The sequence below is a fragment of the Lynx canadensis genome, chromosome B1 (genome assembly GCF_007474595.2).
Source record: "Lynx canadensis isolate LIC74 chromosome B1, mLynCan4.pri.v2, whole genome shotgun sequence".
Taxonomy (NCBI): domain Eukaryota; kingdom Metazoa; phylum Chordata; class Mammalia; order Carnivora; family Felidae; genus Lynx; species Lynx canadensis.
Genome location: NC_044306.2, coordinates 82,103,496 through 82,123,909, shown reverse-complemented (window position 1 = coordinate 82,123,909; position 20,414 = coordinate 82,103,496). Strand labels below are relative to the sequence as shown.

At 36.5% G+C, this 20,414-nt stretch overlaps 2 protein-coding genes across 3 annotated transcripts in view; one reads left to right on the top strand and one right to left on the bottom strand.

The window, feature by feature from the left end:
• Positions 1 to 8,214, bottom strand: part of ANAPC10 (anaphase promoting complex subunit 10) — a 110,107-nt gene extending 101,893 nt beyond the window's left edge. Inside the window, exons 1-2 of one of the 2 annotated variants that reach the window (XM_030312996.2) lie at positions 8,114 to 8,214; positions 4,860 to 4,986 (exon numbers count right to left, since the gene is read on the bottom strand). In XM_030312996.2, coding sequence (XP_030168856.1) covers positions 4,860 to 4,974 — 115 coding nt within the window. In that variant the 5' untranslated portion in view covers positions 4,975 to 4,986; positions 8,114 to 8,214. The remainder of the gene's footprint in view (positions 1 to 4,859; positions 4,987 to 8,113) is intronic. The other variant, XM_030312995.2, reaches the window with a different exon arrangement.
• Positions 8,215 to 8,279: 65 nt separating this feature from the next.
• ABCE1 (ATP binding cassette subfamily E member 1) overlaps positions 8,280 to 20,414 on the top strand; it is a 31,211-nt gene continuing 19,076 nt past the window's right edge. Inside the window, exons 1-5 of the mRNA XM_030312994.1 lie at positions 8,280 to 8,399; positions 14,749 to 14,878; positions 15,974 to 16,059; positions 18,952 to 19,049; positions 20,044 to 20,161. Coding sequence (XP_030168854.1) covers positions 14,776 to 14,878; positions 15,974 to 16,059; positions 18,952 to 19,049; positions 20,044 to 20,161 — 405 coding nt within the window. The 5' untranslated portion in view covers positions 8,280 to 8,399; positions 14,749 to 14,775. The remainder of the gene's footprint in view (positions 8,400 to 14,748; positions 14,879 to 15,973; positions 16,060 to 18,951; positions 19,050 to 20,043; positions 20,162 to 20,414) is intronic.

The following is a 20,414-nucleotide window of genomic DNA, read 5'->3' as shown; positions in this document are numbered from 1 at the left end:
TGTCTTCTAGGAAAACTGTTTTCAAATCTAACCAACGTGAGTTTTACTAGAGCCTAGCTGACATGGGGGAAGAAAAATACCCAACTCCAGACTCCTGTAGCCTTCCTGTCTCCCATATAAGTGGGGTGTAGGGAAAGTTGAGAAGCACTTGTAAAGGTCACAGCCATGGAAATAGACCTACTAAAATTCTATGATCTAGTCACAGGATTATAGAACGCTTCTGTTCCCCGTACAACTGACCATCATATCAGCAGGGCTCCTATATAATATCAGAAGGTTACAATTCAAAGAACTGTAAGCTTAGACTCCATTTAATGAGCCTCTAGGGAAATCCAAAAATAACAAGGAAAACAAAAACAAGGACACCTAAAGAATTTTAAATTCTGAATCTTAGCCTTTACCCATCAGGCAGAAAATCAATAAGGACTGAATCAATAGTTGAACTGAATAGCACCATCAATCAACTTGATCAAATTGACACTTATTAATTAGTTTATCAGGTGTCAACAGAATATGCAAGCTTCTCAAGAATACACAATTTTTGTCATGCTCATATATAAATAACATTCACAAAGATGGACCACATTCTGGCCTATAAATTATACATAAAAATTTAAACGAATAGAAATCATACAAAACAGGCTCTCAAACCACAACAGAATTAAACTAGAAATCACTAACAGATAACTGGAAAATCCCCAAATATTTGGAGATTGAGCAACATATGAATCAAGGAAGAAGTATCAAAAGAAACTGAAATATCTGAAACTGAATTAAAATGAAAATAAAAGTTACCAAAAAATTATAGAATGCAGTAAGAACACTGCTTACAGAGAAATTTACAGCATGTAGTATGTATGTTAGAAAAGAAGAGAGATTTAGAATCAGCAATCTAAGCTTTTACCTTAAAAACCAAGAAAAGAAAAGCAAATTAAACCCAAATAAGCAGAAGAAATAATATAAATTAGAGCAGAAACCAATGAAACTGAAAACAGGTAAATTAATAGAGAAAAAGTCACTTAAACCACAAGCTGGTTCTTTGAAAGGTCAATAAAATCAATAAACCTCCAGCCAGGCTAACCAAGAAAAAAACAGAGAGGACACAAATTACTGGTATCATTGACAAAAGAGGGGTCATGCCTACTAATCACATGGATAATGAAAAGGAAACTAAAACAGTATTATAAACAATTCTAGAGGCGCCTGGGTGGCACAGTCGGTTGAGTGTCCAACTTCAGCCAGGTCACGATCTCGCGGTCCGTGAGTTCGAGCCCCGCGTCAGGCTCTGGGCTGATGGCTCGGAGCCTGGAGTCTGTTTCCGATTCTGTGTCTCCCTCTCTCTCTGCCCCTCCCCCGTTCATGCTCTGTCTCTCTCTGTCCCAAAAATAAATAAAAACGTTGAAAAAAAAAAATTAAAAAAAAACAAAAACAATTCTACGCTCACAAATTTAATATCTTAAATAAAATGGACCATTTCCTTGAATGACAAAATCTAACAAAAGTCACACATGGAGAAACAGATCATCTGAATAGGTCTATATCTACTATAGAAATTGAATAAAAAATTAATAACCTTCCAAAAGAAATCACCAGGGCTAGGTGGTTTCACTGGTGACTTCTATCAAACATGTAAAGAAGAAATAATACCAACTCTCTACAATTTCTTCCAGAAAACAGAAGCATAGAAAATATTTCCTAACTCATTGTATGAGGGCAGCATTACCCTAAAACAAAAACCAGAAAAAGGGATTCAAAGAAAGTTAAAGAACAGTATCTCTCACAAACACAGATGCAAAAATCCTCAAGAAAATATTAGCAAAAGGAAACCATGTATAAAAAGAATTATAAACCACAACTAAGTGGGATTTATTCCATGCATGCAAAGCTGGTTCAACATTCCAAAATCAATTAATGGAATCCATCATATCAACAAGCTAAGGGAAAAAAAAAACATATGATCATACCAACAAATATAGAGAAAGAATCTGACAAAATCCAACACCATTCAACATGAAATCTACCAACAAACTAAGAATCCAAAGGAACTTCCTCAACTTTATGTATCTATGAAAAAACCAACAGCTAACACCATACTTAATAGTGAGAAACTAAAAAGTTTCCTCACTGAGATCAAGAATAAGACAAGGATGGGGGCGCCTGGGTGGCGCAGTCGGTTAAGCGTCCGACTTCAGCCAGGTCACGATCTCGCGGTCCGTGAGTTCGAGCCCCGCGTCGGGCTCTGTGCTGACTGCTCAGAGCCTGGAGCCTGTTTCCGATTCTGTGTCTCCCTCTCTCTCTGCCCCTCCCCCGTTCATGCTCTGTCTCTCTCTGTCCCAAAAATAAATAAACGTTGAAAAAAAAAAAAATTTAAAAAAAAAAAAAGAATAAGACAAGGATGTCCCTTCTCACCATTCCCATGCAATGTTATATTGGAAGCCTTGGCTAACACAGTAAGACAGGAAAAGGAAATAAAAGGTACAGATTGGGAAGGAAGAAATAAAAACAAATTCTACTCCTACAAATTCTACAGAATTTTGCTCCTAAGAATTTACCCCCCCCAAATGAAAACATATGTCCACACAAAAACGTGTAATGAATGCTTATAGCAGCTTATCCATAATCACCAAATATGAGAAGTAATTTTAGTTAACTATTGCTGCATAACAATTACCCCAAAACTTACCAGCTTAAAACACCAAACATGCGTTATTTCACAATTTCTATGAGACAGAAATTCGGGAGGAACTTGATTGAGCACTTTGGTTCAGGAATGTTCAGAAATTTACAGTCAAGTTATCTAAACCAATTAATTATCTGAAATCTTGACTGGGGCTGGAGGATCCATTCTAAGATGGCTTGATCATCTGGCTGTTGACAAGAAGCCTCAGTTCTTCATTGGCTACTGTCAGGAGGCCAGAGCTCCTTGCCACACAAACCTCTTCACCAGATCCCTTGTTTCCTCACAAAATGGCAGCTGACTTCTAGTGAGTGATCAAAATGAGAACAAGGCATAGTCACAATGTCTTTTTTCAATCTAATCTCAGAAGTCACATACTATCACCTCTGCCATTTTCTACCAGTTCCAGAGACCAATCCTGACACACTGCAGGAGAAGTCAACATTAAGGCATGAATACCAGGAGACAAGGATCACTGGGACCATTTTGGAAGCTGGCTACCACAAACCTAGATTTCCACTAACTGGTGAATAGGTAAACAAATTATGGTATAACCATACAGTGGCACAGTAATCAGCAATAAAAAGGAACAAACTACTGATATATGTAACAGCATGGAAAAAATCACAAATGCTAAGTGAAAGAGCCAGACCTAGAAAGCTACATACAGTGTGATTACATTTACACACATTCTCGGAAACGTATAACCAGAGGGATACAAAACAGATCAAAGGTTGTCAGGAGCTAGGAAGGGGCCAGTAGAGTGACTACAAAAGGGCATGAGGAAATTTCCTTAGATAATGGAAATACTCTATATTTGATTGTGATGGTGCTTGGAGTTTGTTAAAATTCACACAACTATAACACCTAAAAAAGGTGAATTTTATTGTAAATCAATTATACCTCAAAAATTACTTATAAAAAGAGAGAGAAAGGAATCCTAAGAGGAAACAAGAGGCTTGGTTGGGAATATTGCTATAGCAGTCTTAATGTGTAAATAACAAGTTTCCAAAGGAAACTTTGGAAAATGTTATTAAACCAATAAAATTATAATTAACGTTACTCAAGCTAAAAAACTTTCTCTGAGCTTAAGTCTACAGATTGAAAATGCCCATCAAATTACAAGTTAGACAGATGAGAGGAAAAGATACACATGTATCCTGGCATATCCTGGCAAAAGTCTTGAACTTTAAGAATAGAAAAGTTTAGGGGCACCTGGGAGGTTCAGCTGGTTGAGGATCTGACTTTGGCTCAGGTGATGATCTCATGGTTTGTGGGTTTGGGCCATGCATCAGGCTCTGTGCTGACAGATTGGAGCCTGGAGCCTGCTTCAGATTCCATGTCTCCCTCTCTCTCTGCCCCTCCCCCACCTTCACTCATGCGCTTGCTCTCTTTCAAAAATAAATGTTAAAAAAAAAAAAAAAAAGTTGAAATGCTTCCAGAAAGAAAGAACAAGTTACTTAGAAAAAAAGAGAGACAAGCATAAGCTTTCTTATTTGCAACAAAAAGGAAATAATGATATAGTACCTCAAATTTTTGAGAAGAGGACCACGACCCAAAAATTCTATCCCAATCAAGAGTAAAATAAAAAATCAAAAAATAAAACTTTTTTAAAAGAAAAAGGGGTGCCTGGATGGCTCACTCAGTTGAACATCTGACTCTTGATTTCAGCTCAGGTCATGAGCTCAACAGTTTGTGAGTTTGAGCTCTGCATCAGGCTCTGTGCTGACAGGGCAGAGCTTGCTTTGGATTTTCTCTCTCTGCCCACCCCACTCATGTGCTCTCTCTCAAAAATAAATAAATAAACTTAAAACAATAAAACATAAACTCTTTCAAAAAAAAGAGTAAAATAAAGTTATCTAGGAACATGCAATGACTCAAAAAATGTATCACCCACCTATCCCATCTAGAGAGATAACCAACAAAAAATGCTCACCAAATAATTAAATCATTGCAGAGATAGAGGAGGATAAAGAAGAGACCTTATGAAACCTGCAGTTAACTTAAAGTGGAATTAGTAAAACAAATGGGAAGAAATATATAACAAATGAAAACTTAATTTAGTTTAAAATTAAAATAAACCATCTAAACAAAAAAGAGTATTAAAGTCAGTCCTGTGTACAAGGAAACTGTAAATAGTTATCACAAACAACTTTTTTGGTTTTTCTTTTGTTTTGTTTACCTGGTTTGCACGATGAGAGTGACCAAACAGCTTGTGACCCAATTTCCCGTACTGTTCCAGTCCTTTCCAACTGCTTAGGGTCAGCACCAGGAGGTGTCTTGTTTGGTGTGGTCATTTTTAAAATATTCTACGAAGAAAACAAGAATATCCACATTATACCAGGACCTGAGCTTCTTTCTACAAAAGGTAAAAATTAAAATTTAGTAGCAAAATGGATCACTACCCTTGATATTAACCATCTATTTCTCAAATGAAGTTAACATAACTCAACCACTATAATTAAAAAATCTTAGGAATTCAATTTTTGTTTCTAAAATATATTATGATTTACAAGATGTGCAAACAGTAGAGTATAATAGTCAAAAGAGCATGGGATCATAGTTTCAACTTCAGCCTCTCCTTTAACTAGCTTAGACTTCGGGCAGGTCTGGGCTTTATTTCTTACCTCTAAAAGGGGTTGACTTGATCTATAATTCCATAATGCTATACAATTCTATACCTCTCTGAATAAAAATTCTTTTTTTTAAAAAACGATTTTATTTTTAAGTAATCTCTACACCCAACGTTGGGCTCAAACTCACAACCCCAAGATCAAGAGTCGCATGCTTCACTGACTGAGCCAGCCAGGTACCCCTCTGAGTAAAAATTCTTAATTCAAATGAATTTTTTTCTTTAGAGAAGTTAAACTGAAATGTTCGTATTCCAGGGGCGCCTGGATGGCTCCGTCGGTTGGGCATCCGACTTTGGCTCAGGTCATGAACTCGCAGTCCGTGAGTTGGAGCCCTACGTCAGGCTCTATGGTGACAGCTCAGAGTCTGGAGCCTGCTTTGCATTCTGTGTCTCCCTTTCTCTCTGCCCCTCCCCTGTTCACGATCTGTCTGTCTGTCTGTCTCTCTCTCTCTCTCTCTCTGTCAAAAACAAACTTTAAAAAAAAATCTAGAAATATTCTTATTCCAGGAATATGTAAATATTCGTTTCCATTTTTTATTTAGCAAATGTAAATTTGTTTTTGATAACTTTTTATTAAAATATAATAAACAGTGTTATATTAGTTCCAGGTGTACAACATGATTCAACAATTCTATACATTTCTCTGTGCTCATCACATCATTTACTCTTAATCCCCTTTATGTGTCTCACCCATCCTCCCATCCACCTCCCCTCTAGAAACCTGTTCTCTGAATTTAACAGTCTGTTTATTTTTTTCTGCTTGTTTTGTTTCTTAAATTCCACACGAGTGAAATCATATGATATTTGTCTTTCTCTTATTTCTTATTTCTCTTATTTCTTTCTTATTTCAGACTTATTTAATTTAGCCTTATACCCCCTAGGTCCATCCATGTGGTTGCAAATGGCAAGACCACATTCTTTTTTTATGGCTAGTATTTCATAATGTGTGTATCTACCTATCTATTTATCTATCTCTATTTGTGTGTGTATACCACATCTTCCTTATCCATTCATCCACTGATGGACATTTGTGTTGCTTCCACATCTTGGCTATGGTAAATAATACTGCAGTGAACACTGGGGTGCATATATCCTTTCAAATTAGTGTTTTTATTTTCTTTGGGTAAATTACCTAGTAGTGGAATTACTGGAGTAATTCTATTTATAATTTTTTGAAGAACTTCCATACTGTTTCCCGCAGTGTTTGCACCAATTCACATTCCCTCCAACAATGTACAAGGGTTCCTTTTTCTCCAGCATCATTGCTAACACTTCTTATTTCTTATCTTTTTGATTCTACCCATTCCGACAGATATAAGGTGATATCTCACAACAGATACATGAAAAGATACTCAACATCACTAATCATCAGAGAAACGCAAACAAAACCACAATGAGATATTGGTCTCCATTTTAAATAGTCCATTAAGTGAAACAGAGAAATATCACTTCTCCACACTAGTTGTCAAAAGTTTAACTTATGTGTGCTCTTGCCATAGAAGATAACGTCACAAAAAAGGTTTCAAGGCGTAGAAGTGAATAACTGACCCATTCTAAACCCAAAAATTTACTGGAACTTTCTCATCTTTTGATAATCTTGGTAAGTCTATGCAAACATGAAAAAAAAAAAATCTCTGGGGCCCCTGGGTGGCTCAGTTGGTTAAGCGTCTGACTTTTGGCTTCAGCTCAGGTCATGATCTCACAGTTCATGGGTTCCAGCACTGCACCAGGCTCCGTGCTGAAAGCACGGAGCCTGCTTGGGATTCTGTCTCCCTCTCTCTGTGCCCCTCCCCTACTTGCTCTCTCTCTCTCCCTCTCTCTTTCTCTCAAAAATAAATAAATAAACAAACATTTTAAAAATATTTTTAAAAAATATCTGATAGTGAACATGTAAAACAGCTTATGTAGTGCAAAGTTACAGATACTGAACATTGTTATATATGCTATTATAAACCTGGCCCAGGGAGCCTGGGTGGCCTCAGTCAGTTAAGCAACTGACTCTATTTCAGAGTCAGGCTCTGCACTGACAACAGGGAGCCTGCTTGGGATTCTCTCTCGCTCTCTCTCTCTCTCTCATAAATAAATAAACTTAAAAAAAAAAAACTTGGCCCAATATTTCAGTATACCATCTCGTTGACACCTTTTAGATTTCAGTTGTTTCCTAATCTCAAACACAGCTCTTGATATTCATTAAATAATAGTAGAGCCACTAGACTGTAAAATCCAGAAAGGCCTGAGACTTAAATGCTCAGTTAGCAATTTACTTAACGAATAAATGGATGAACGAATAGGTGCAGTCCTAAGCTAAAGTATTTGCCTTCTGCAATTTAAGTAAGGTCTAGGATGAGACAAGTAAACCTGTGACTGTCACTACAAGCTGAATGTCCAGTCATTGTCAAATATGCAAAAATGTCAAATTGTCCAAAAAAAAAAAAAAAGCCCAACTCTACATAGGAGCAGAATTCAACTGCCTGCTTTGATACTGGACGCCACCAAGTGGAAAAAACGCGGAGCTCGGAAAAACCTGGCTTCCTGGCCACTCGGTTCAGAAGAAACTGAAGCCAAGGAGAGAAGGCCACGGCCAGCAGTACCTGGACCACACTCTGTCGATTCTGCTAGATACCTCTGCTAGAAATACTAGAATGGGCAATGGCTCTCCAGCGGCCTTGAGATCGCGAGCGGAAAAGGGGACTGAGAATAGGGATGCGAACGCATCTGCTTACGAGAGAACCATTCTCCAGGACAGGGCGGAGGAGAGAAGCTCACGCCCTTAGAGCTTGCAGACCCGGCTTGCCGCAACCCACCTTTTTAAGATACCCTGCAGCTCGGTGCCACTCCCACTCAGGACAGCCCGGCTTTCCCACAGACGTTAATTTGGAGTCGCAGGACAATGACGTCAGTTCTCGCCAGGGCTCCGCCTGTCGCTCTCTGTCGCGCGCGCGCACTGCGTCCCTAAGGCATGCGCGAGGCGGTGGTTGAGCACCGCCATTTTGGCCGGTGGCCGTAAGAACACGCTGTGTGAGAGAGAAGTGAAAGGAAGAACTGACTTGGCTTCTGCGCTCTCCTCCGCAAGGGAGTCGTTTTCTCCAGGTACCTGAATGGCCCGGGAGGGTTTGGCCGTTAGCTGTGGTCTCCCACAATTTAAAGACAGTAGGGACGTTGTCTGAGAGCCTTTGGTGAGGCCTCTGGTGTCAGCAGTGAAGGAGGCAGCGGCGCGTGGCAGCCGGCTCGGGAGGGACAGCTGGAACCGCCGCGCGGACGCTGCGGAGGGCTTAGAGGTGCGTCGCGCATCCCCTCCAGCTAACCTGGCTCTTGGCCACTGTTGCCAGCCACCCCCCGCCAGGGGCTACGAGAATGGATTTACATGCCATCTCAGAGATGTAATCTCCACCGTCTCCACTCCCCCTTTACTACTCTTCTTGCCCTATTACAGAGAAGAAGGCAACTTCAGAACTCAAAGCATCGTCGTTTCCCCCCCACCCCCCATCCTTACCCTGACACAGTAAAATGGACTTATTGGCACATGTGCGTATTTGATTATAGGAAGTCGTGGCCTTTTCTTCCTCGGCTTTTCTGGTGATTATGGAATGAGTCATGGCATTTTGCCGTCTTTATAGAAATGATGGCCAGCTGTAGCTCTACTTTTCTCATAGAGCAACGTGTATTCGATTATCCCAAGTAACCTCCCAGTTGAATGCCTTTAGCTTTTTTGGTGCGCTTTTATAGCACTTGGTACTTTCTTCTTGGTGACTTACTTGTTTTCCCCTTGTCTTAAATTGCATGAGATCAGGGGCGCATTGGTTCGTACCTTGTAGACGCGAAGTCCAAAGCCTATTCTGACATCCCGTAAGCTACATAAATGTATTTTATTTTGTGTATGGTAGTCCGTAACAGAAATAACTGTCAAAACAGTGGGGAGGGATGTGGGAGGGTTTTTTGGGGGGTTTTGTTTTACCCTCTCTTCCACAGAGACTGCTAGTTAGGCATTTATGATAGCGGCATTTGTGTTGCATTTCTCAGTACGTTTGTCTCCTATACTGAGAATATTCATCCTATATCAGCTACCTAACAACAGTGCTTTGTCAATATTAGCCAAGGGCTCTTATCTGTATTTGTATCAAAAAGGGTATTTTTTTTTCACGTTAAAAACCTTGTTAGCCCCATAAAAATTTTTTTTCAGGAGAACATTTAATATGGTTTCTGGGGGAAAAAAAGTGGTATTATTTTGTTGTCCCTTCTAAATGTCTTCAGTGTAGGATTCGGAAATCAGAGTTGTGCACCACTCCCAACTTACATGTTTTATAAGACTAATAACCTGCAATAACCATAAGTTGGGATATTTTATGTGATACCAAGCATCATTTGTTAAGAGCAATCTCTTAAGTGCTTTCACATGGTGTTATAATAATTTTGGTCTTAGACTACAAATGCTTTTCATAATGCCTCACTTCCTTTTTTCTTGCCAGCTGGAAGAATAACACTGAGGGTCATTGTTTGAGTACCTATTTTGAAAAGTTTGTATTCAGATCTGAAATATCTTCACATTTCTCTTTGTTTCCAGAAGTCTGTTACTAAACTCTACCTTCCCCCACTCAAGCCTTACAGCCTGTATCATTCTCATTGAAAAAGAAAGTAGGGATACCCCCCCGCCAATTCTTGAAAATAATATACGAATTTAATCAGTAGTGTTTACACAAGTAACAGTTATACAAAGATTCTGTATTCCTTATTCTTAAATGCATTATAACTTATCACTTTCTTACATAAATCTGCTTTTTAGTCATCTCTGATGTGTTTTTATTTTTCTATAAAAGTCATCTCACATTCACTTAGTTTTTAAAGAGGTTTTTTGAAATATCAGATGAAACACTTAAGTAGTTTGACAGAAATAAAGTTGAACGTAAACAATTTTGTGATGAAAGATTTATCCTCTAAAATGAACTTCATGACATTCATTCATTTGATAATTTGTATGGTGTCCAGCTTTATTTTAATAACTAACGAATCTTCAGTTTTCAGGGAGTTGTCACTTACAATGAAAGCTTTTTTTGTAGCAATTCAAAAGTTATTTGATTTCTTTCTCTTCTAGTCTTTATGAAAACTAGACCAGCTTTTAAAGGGGTAATGGGTCTAGAAGTTACCATTACCATTCTGTTTATTACATAAATACTTAGTCTCCTTTTGGTTGATTTTTTTTTTTCTCACTACATACTTTAGTGGATAGCTGTTGCTATGAAATATTGGTAATTTGCAATATTTCTGAAGTCACTATAACCTATAGGAAAACTATTTACTATTTTTAAATTAATTTTCTCATTTATTCAACAGAAATACTTGAGCTTTTATGATATGCTGGACACTGGTTTAGCCACTGGGCTGAACAGACAAGAAATCTCTGCCCTCGTGATGGAATACTTTTTACTTGGGGAGGAAAAAGTACTGTCTGTGTGTAGAGAGAAAGAATATATAAATACATGTATATACACGATAAATACATACATAAACCATATATACACGTACATATGAAATACATACTGTGCAGTATAGTAGAAAGAGCTAAAGAGAAAAATAAAGCAAATCAGGGAAGAAAAAACCAAAACAGTGGGTGTATTTTTTGGTAGTATAAGCTAGAGAAGGCTCACTGAGAAATAAACATTAAAGACTTGAAGTAGTGAGCCTTGTAACTCACTAGGGAGAATAGCATTACAGGCAGAGAGAATAGAAAAGGTCAAGGCCCTGAAGCAAGAACTGTCTGACATGTGCTCTAAGAACCACAAGAAGCCAAGGTGGTTGGATCAAAATGAACAAGAGCTGGAGTAGTTGGAGTTGAGATGAGAAAGTAGTATAAGCTAATCAGTACCTCATTTGTTATTTTAAGGACTTTGGCTTTTACTCAGAATGAGTAGAGAAGCCATTGCAGGACCTTAAGCAGAAGAGTGACATGATATGGCTTACACTTCAAAAGGATCACCCTGGGGCACCTGGGTGGCTCAGGCAGTTTGGTTCTTGAACCCGGCATCCGGCTCTGTGCTGACAGCTCAGAACCTGGAGCCTGCTTTGGATTTTGTGTCTCCCTCTCTCTTCCTCTCCCCCACTCACATTCTGTCTCTCAAAAAATGAATAAACATTAAAAAAATAAAAGGATCACCCTTCTGTCATGAGAAGGAACTGTCAAGGGTTGGAGTAGAAGTAGGTAAAAGTAAAGCAGAGAGACCTGATAGGGAGCTATTAGAGTAATGCAGGTAAGAAATAATGATGGCCTAAACCAGAGTGAAGAGAAGTGGCCAGATTCATGAAGGTAAATTGTACAGAATTTGCTGCTGTGGCATGTAAAAGATAACTTCAAGGATTTGGGCTTAAGTAAATGGAAGACTGGAGTTGTCATTTAACAGAATGGGCAAGACTGCTAGAGAAGCACATTTTGGTTGGGACTTCTGGTGTTCAGTTTGGGAGATGGTATATTAGACCTTCAGGAAGAGATGTTGGGTAGTCAGGTAGATAAACAAGTTTACAGTTAGGAGAGGTGTTATGACTAGAGCTAGAAATTTGGGACTTAGCAACATATAAATAGGATTTAAAGCCATGAGATTAGAATAAAACACCTTAGAGAATGAATATAAATTTTAAAAATGTGACAGTATTAGAGCACTCTTCAACTTTTAGAAGCCTAGAAGATAAGGAAAAGTGACCAGGAAAATAGGAGGGAAACTGGATCAGTACTATGTCCCAGAACCAAGTTAAGAAAGGGTTTCTGCATAGCAGGAAAAAGTCATATTTTATGTTAGACGCAATAGGTTGTTCGAGTAAATTAGGAACTGTTAACTATTTGTTTTACCCATGTATAGAACAGTGGTGGACCTGACAAGCTATTCTGGTGGAATGATGAGCACTAAAGTCTGAAATGAATTCCAGAGAAAATACACAGACATTTGGAACACTGACTATAGCTATACAGCTCTTCCAAATAGTCTTGCTATAAAAGGAAGGAGGGGGCGCCTGGATGGCTAAGTTGGTTAAGCATCCTACCTACTCTTGATTTTGGCTCAAGTCATGATCTCACAGTTCATGGGATCCAGCCCTTCATTGAACTCTGCTCTGACAACGCGGAACTTGCTTGGGATACTCTCTCTCAAAATAAATAAGTAAACATTAAAAATAAGTGGAACGAGAAATAAAGCAATGGGGGAAGATAATAGATTATTTGAATGCTGATGAAAATGAGCCAGTGGAATAATTGATGATATGAAGTACAGGAGAGAATTGTTAGAAAATTCCCCTTAGTAGATGTCTTTTAGTGTGCAAGTGTACTTCACTGTAAAAATTTATATGGGATTGATGGTTGGCTGGTTCACTTGAGATGGCACTAACCAGCAAGGCTTTGCTTTTGTCTACCCATTTTCGGCTTTACATGTGCAGGAGAAGAGTTGTATGTAACTAGGATTATAGTTTAGGATATAAATGATTAACGGTGGAATTTTAGCTGGGTACAGAGGGACATGAAGTTAGAAAAACTGAGGGACAGTGGTAATATGGTAGAATTAAGAGATAATGATAGTAGGTCTGGGGAATGGGGAGTTCAAAGGGTTGTTGGATTGTTGGGTACGAGAGGGGTAAACTGAAAAGACAGGAGTAGTAATTGAAGAATGGGGTATTTGAAAAGAAGGTTATAGAAGGATTGCAGTCATTGGTAATAATAAGGTCAAAGCGGGGTGCCTGGGTGGCTCAGTTGGTTGAGCATCTGACTTCGGCTCAGGTCATGATCTCACAGTCCGTAAGTTCGAGCTCCACATCAGGCTCTGTGCTGACAGCTCAGGGCCTGGAGCCTGCTTTGGATTCTCTGTCTCCCCCTCTCTCTGCCCCTCCCCTGCTCATGCTCTGTCTCTCTCTGCCTCAAAAATAAATAAAAACATTTTTAAAAAATTAAAAATAAGGTCAAAGGTTTCACCAAAGGAATGAGGATGAAAGACAAGATCACTGGAGGAGAGAGGTTACTGAACTAAGAGAACAGGCTGTTAATAGGAAGATCATCTATGAACATACTGAAATCAAGAGTTCTGACAGGATTTGTAAAAGAGTAAAACTTAGCCTAGGGCTGAAATGAGGATGGGAGGGAGTGATCTGATGGTTAGTAAATGGAAGCAGTTGGATGACCTGAGAGGCAAAAGCTGACTATAATGAGGAGGAAGAGATAAGATAGTCTGGGAGGAGCATGGAGCATAATCTCTTATCCCACTCCAAACCTAAAGGCATTGTGGAGTGAGAAAGAGGTGTACAAGGGAAAGTAGTCAGTCAAAACAAAATCAGAATTAACACAATCCTTGATAGAAAAGGCCAACAGAATGTCTTTTTTGATGGGTATTCTTTTGGCTTCAGGTTCTGCCATTACATACTGGAATAACCTGGAGTTTTAAGATAGTTTTCAGAATTATTTACTTTAATCACCATTGTGAGAAAATTGATGTCTGTCACTAAGCCCAACATGGTAGAAGATTTTTAAGTTCGCTTTGAGCTTAGCTGCATAATTGATGGTACTGTTAAATATCAAGACTTAGAGAAGCTTTAAAAGTGAGCACAATCTACATGTATGGTTCCTTGGTCTTTTCATTTTAATGCTATTAGCATAAATGTCATCTTGGCCATATTACAAATTCTTAAAGAAATGGCAATTTTTAACTTTTCCCCTTAGTCAACATCAGGTTCACAACCTTAATAATTTCCTATTTCTGTTATTAACATCCTTAATAGATAAGACATGAAGTAATACTTAATTTGAGAGAGGGAGTAAACATCTTTATTATATGTATTACTTTTTCACATCAACTCTTTCTATTCTGTTTTATTGGACTGTACTCATACACTGGTATCAGTATTAATTACTGAGACATTATATCATTTTTTTCCATCTGTTAAATCTAGGTTCCCCCATTCCATTTGCTCTTTTTCCTTTTCCTAAGCCATTCTTTTTGCATAAGAGCTTTTGGTTTGGCTTGTCTGGTTTAATGTTTTTTTCCTTGAAATTGGATTAAATGTATAATTTGGGCGAAGGTTGAAATGTCTGATATTGACTATTCTGTATTGTAAAAACTGAGACAGTGTGTAATTTGATGAAGTCTTTTTATGTTTTTAAGTTGTGATTTGAAAGTTTTCTTACATGTATATATTTTGTAAGATGATTCCTAGATCTTTCCTTTTTTGTGACCAGTGTGCTTTTTCTTTCTTTATATAAATCTTCTGATTAGTAGTATATATGTAAAATTTTGTTTTCTCAACGTGACTAAGTCATTTCATTGATTTCACTAGGTTTTTTTTAGTAGTTCTAGATAATCATATCTGAATATAGTGATAATTTATGTTCTCTCCAACTTTTATGCCTATGATTCATTTCTCTTAACTAATTGCATTGACTGTGCCATAATTTTGTTAACTTTTCTTTTAATAGAAAAGCTGGATATTCTTACTTAGAATTATGGCAGATAAATTAACAAGAATTGCTATTGTCAACCATGACAAATGTAAACCTAAGAAATGTCGGCAGGAGTGCAAAAAGAGTTGCCCTGTGGTTCGAATGGGTAAGCAGTTCTTTGGATCATTTAAAGATAAGAAAAAGTTTAAAAAAAATTGACTTCATAGTTCTCTAGGCATATACTTAGTTTCTTTAAACTGTAAAAATAAGACCGGATTTTGTTCTAAATTTTTTATTGCTTTGTGACTAAACGGTCCTATTTTTGATAATGGTAGAATAATGTATTACCAATATTTTTTAAAGTTCATTGGCTATAAAAGCAGAGTTTGTTACTAAGATTCTTACTGTTCTACAAAAGTTCTATAATTATTTAAGTCTTGGAGAGAAGACTACCAGTATATTTTGGTTTTGATAGTATTCTCATTTTAAAAAGCAAGAATAAATAGCTTAATAAGAATGACTAATTCATGAGGTTTTACTATATATTTCCAAAATTAATTAATTTTCAAAATTAATTTAAAACAATTCAGAATTATTGGTAATCTTTGAGGGCTATGTTATAATTGTTACTTTAACTGTACTAGTGAGGTGTACTTTTGAATCTTAAACTTTAGATGTCATTATAGTCTGCCGTGCTATTTAGAAATTCTGTTATTAATATCTGTAATGCCAAGTTTAATTTCTTGTGTATATTGGATGACTACATACCTTTTTGGAGCTTTACTGATTTAGCTAACGTATTACATTCCTTTTTCTGGTGTACATTGCCATTTCCAAGGTATATTTTGTGAATTAAATATTCAGGTCATTCAGCTTAAAAATAAAACTGTTTTAGGGGCACCTGACTGGTTCAGTCAAGAAAGCATGTGACTCTTGCTCTCAGGGTCCTGAGTTCAAGCCCCATGTTAAGGGTAGAGATTACTTAAATGAATAAATAAACTTTTTAAAAAATAACAAATAAAACTGTTTTAGGAAGCATATTTTCTTCCCCAGTAGTAAATTAATATATATTAATTATAATTAATTCCCACATAGCACTGTTTTTTTTAGGATATTATCTCAAATGTATTTCTTCCTGTGTTCTTTGTTTTTGAAAATCAGCTTCTGTATGGAGATTTGGAACCAGAATTACCTAAATAACAATGTTCAGAAAATTAGAATGGCAGGGAAAATGACTTAATTCTATCTTTTCTTTTGCCAGGAAAATTATGCATAGAGGTTACACCCCAGAGCAAAATAGCATGGATTTCTGAAACCCTTTGTATTGGTTGTGGTATTTGTATTAAGGTAAGTGATATTTTATTTACCGGATCACATTTGCAAGCTGAAAAAGAAGTCAGAAAATTCTGAATATGTTATAACTGGTTTTTCTAATTTTTTATTTTTTTAGAGAGAGAGAAAGCACAAGCAGAGAAAGAAGGGAGGGAGGGAGGGAGGAAGAAGAGAGAGAGAGAGAGAGAGACTGAGACTCTCAAACAGGCTTCACGCCCAGCACGGAGCTCAACATGGGGCTCAATCCTATGACCCTGGATCATAACCTGAGCCGAAATCAAGAGTCGGACACTCAACCGACTGAGCCACCCAGGCATCCCCATTATAACTATTTTTAAAGAGGCAAAATATAAAGCAGCGAATAAAGAATATAAATTTAGGAGAATGGTATTCTAGCAAAAATCTAATATTGTTGCTTTTTTAATTAATTAAGCCACCCTGTGTAAAAGTTATCCTTGCCACACTCAACTTTGGAAAGCCGTTTCCAACCAAAATTAATTTCTTTTTTCATCCTTTTTTTATTTCACCCTTTTATGAGAAGGACATTCTAGAGCATGTCTTTACAAGTACTTTTGGAAACGTAAATACAAAAAGTATGAGTCATGTTACCTGCAGTCTTTTCAAGTCTGTATTTAATTTTAAATCACATCTTTTAAACAGAAATGCACTCAGCCAAAATTTTTTTAATTTAACGCAATAATTTTTCAAAATATCTCAATTAGTTTTTGTTGCATTGAATGGTTTAGTTAAGGCTTTCAACTTTAAAATGATAGATTTCCAAACTTAGTTCATAAATAATATTTAAGAACCAGTGCATTATGTTTCTAATTTAGATATTTGTAGATAATTATTTTAAAAAGGGGCTTTTACCAGAGTATGGATACTACCCTGTTACTGATTCTCATAAGGTTTATGTGTATTTTACATTGGTTTCTGAATCTTTAATTAAGTATCCAAAAGAATTTCATTGGTATGAAAGTGTTTTCCCTCGTTTTGAAAATATAAGCAGGAAGCATTCCTTCCAGAAAACATTTACTAATCTCTTATGTACCTGTCAGTGTTGGGGGTGCTGGAGATCTGATTTTGAACAATATATTCTACCCTATTTTCTTCTTCACTGATATAAAAAAATGAGATCTCAAATTTTGGGGTATACACTTCAGTGGCTGAAAGGATACTGATATGAGGAATCTAGTGGGGATAATAGATACCCTCTGAACACTAAGGTACTTATAGTGCACCGCGTACATGAAATAGTATTCTAAACAGATGTTTATATTACTTACAGCCTATAACTATTTTATGTACATTTGTGGAATAACAGAAAATTCTGTAAATGGAGGTAACTCTATTGGCAGAAAACTATATTGTATACAGAATTAGTAGTTTGGGGGTGCCTGGGTGGCTCAGTTGGTTAAACGTCTGACTCTTGATACCAGTTCAGGTCACGATCGCAGGGTCGCAGGGCCAAGCCCCACATGGAGCCTGCTTAAGATTCTCTGTCTTAGGGTGCCTGGGTGGCTCAGTTGGTTAAGCGTTCAACTCTTGGTTTCGACTCAGGTCATGATCTCATGGTTCTCGAGTTCAGGCCCCACATTGGGCTCTGCGCTGGCAGTATGGAGCCTGCTTGGGATTCTCTCTCTCTCCCTCTCTCTCTCTGCCTTTCCCCCACTCACTCTCAAAATAAATAAACTTTAAAAAAAAAAAAAAAGATTCTCTTTCCTTCTGTCAATGCCCCTCTCTCTTGCTTATACACTCTCTGTCTCTAAATTAAAATAAATATATATGTATATTTTTTAAAAGAAATAATGGTTTTGGTTAGAAGGTGGTAATTACTTTGTTAGAATATAAGAATTTTTGTTTTTTAATTTTCTGTGTTCTTAAAACTTACTGAGAATTCACTGAAATCGTTACATACAAAGATTTTTAAATTGATCCCCTCAACTCTTTGAACAGTTCTGCTAAACAGATATCTAATCTGAGGTTATATTCTTTGAATGTATCTTTATAGTTGTCTGAGCAATGTTTGTAGTCATATTGATGCTCTTAAATGATCTTCCAGTTCTTGCCATTCTTATTCCTTGGATATTTATTTGATTGATAATGAACTTTTTTTCGAGTTTTTCTATAAGTAAACTTTTTTTTAATGTGAATTTACTCAGTTGCAATATAAAGCATCTGTTTCATATGGGACAGTTAAAAACCACAATGGAAAGACATTAATCCTTGCTCTGTGCAGATATTATGCTAGCTGTTGGTGGGATGTAAATAGACCGAAATAAGTACCATCTGGAAAGGACTTAACCTTAAATCTGACTAAACATTAACCATAAAGACCTTAAAGGACTTTACAAAGTACAAAAAAAAGCATACAAAGACAGGAAGAAGGAGGTAGTGAGAAAGCATCTGTCAACTGAATATGGAATGATATACTCAATAAACATGTTTTATCTTGCCTCTTAGCCGTATCTAATGTTAAAACACACACACAAATAGCCCTCAATTTTTGTAAGGTTTTTCATTAAGTATTAAAATCTAGAAATATGCCAGTCACTAACGGAGATACAAAATTAGTTAAAATGATTCTTGCCTTCAAGGAATTTAACTTTCATTTTTTAAGTAGATAAGAAAATGAAGCAGTATTTTACATCTTGTGGAAGTCCCACACTTGGGGTTTTTTGTTTGTTTTTTTGTTTGTTTGTTTGTTTTTTTGGTAATCTCTACACCCAGTGTGGGGCTTGAACTTAACCCTGAGAACAAGAGCCACATGCTCTTCTGACTGAATTAGTCAGGTACCCCGTAATTCCCCCATTTTGAAGATTGTTTATAAAAAATTCTTAACCTATCCGTTTTAGTCATATGTACATTTCTAGAAATTAACATAAAATTCTTTACTTTAAATAACAGAAATGTCCCTTTGGCGCCTTATCAATTGTCAATTTACCAAGCAATTTGGAAAAAGAAACAACACATCGATATTGTGCCAATGCCTTCAAACTTCACAGGTATATTTTCAAGTCAACATTCTTCTACTTTGATCAAGAGTAAAATACATTTGAAATTTTCAGAGAAAGATGAAAATGGGAAGAAGTATTAACCATCCACTAAAGAGAAATGCAAAATTATAATGTATAGAATCGTACTGTATATGTCAGTGTTTCATTCTGGCTAACATTAGAATTACTTGGGTTTTTTTTAAAAAAAACTAATGCCTAGGTTTCAGCCCAGTTGAATTACATTATATCTCTAGATATTGAATCTAGACCTCAATAAGTTGAAAAAGCTCCCAAGTGATTCTGATATACAAGTGAGGTTGAGAATTACTATTATTAATAATACTCATATCCCCAAAATAACTTTTAAGGAACTTGTTTTCTATTTTCATTATTTACTAATCTCCTCTACAGAGACTATTACTCTGAACTTAAACATATATTGTTAAATCACAGGAGTGCTTTGAGGTTTTTAATCTGCTAAACACTGTTATTCTGAATCTGAGAGTCTAGATTTAACTAATAAAAAGGTATTTCTCAACCTGCCAGCTTTAAAGAGCCTACTGCAGCAGGGAGAATGAAGTGGAGTATTTCTGGTTGATGTGGCACTATTCTCCTTGTAAGTAAATGGCAGGACAAAAAAAAAAAAAAAGACAGTGTGAGGTTGCACCTGCTGTTTAATTTTGTATCAGAGCATTTGGTTATACATTAAAACTGAGCTTTATATGTAAAGGAGAATTACTTTAGAATGGACATGAATGAAAATTGAAAATAAAATTTAGAGTAATATTGGTCATGGATGCATTTCTAACAATTAACAGTTTAAGTTACTTTTGGCTGTTTTTTTTTTCTAATAGCCAATAATATCTGGCATATATCTCTTAGCTTATTAATGGATGTGTGTGGAGTGCAAGTGCATTAAAATACATGATTATGGTATTATGTAGCTTTTTCTACCTAAATCCTAGTTTTATTTATTTATCCATTTTTGTATACTTAATGACAGGTTGCCTATCCCTCGTCCAGGTGAAGTTTTAGGATTAGTTGGAACTAATGGAATTGGAAAGTCAACTGCTCTAAAAATTTTAGCAGGAAAGCAAAAGCCAAACCTTGGAAAGTATGATGTATGTATACTACTTCAAGAAAATGAATACTTAGGTCAGTTTTGTGAGACTTTGAAGGAAAGGATGTAATTTTTTTAATGTTCTTATTTTCAGTATCATTCATTAATGCTGAGAAATAATATATAGATGAAACTCCTTTTTAATTAAGATCTGTTAATGCTACTGATAAATATGAACTTCCTTAAACTGTTAATGAAGTTTTAAAAGACAGAAGGCTTCTATTTGGATGTACAGTTGACCCTTGAACAATGCG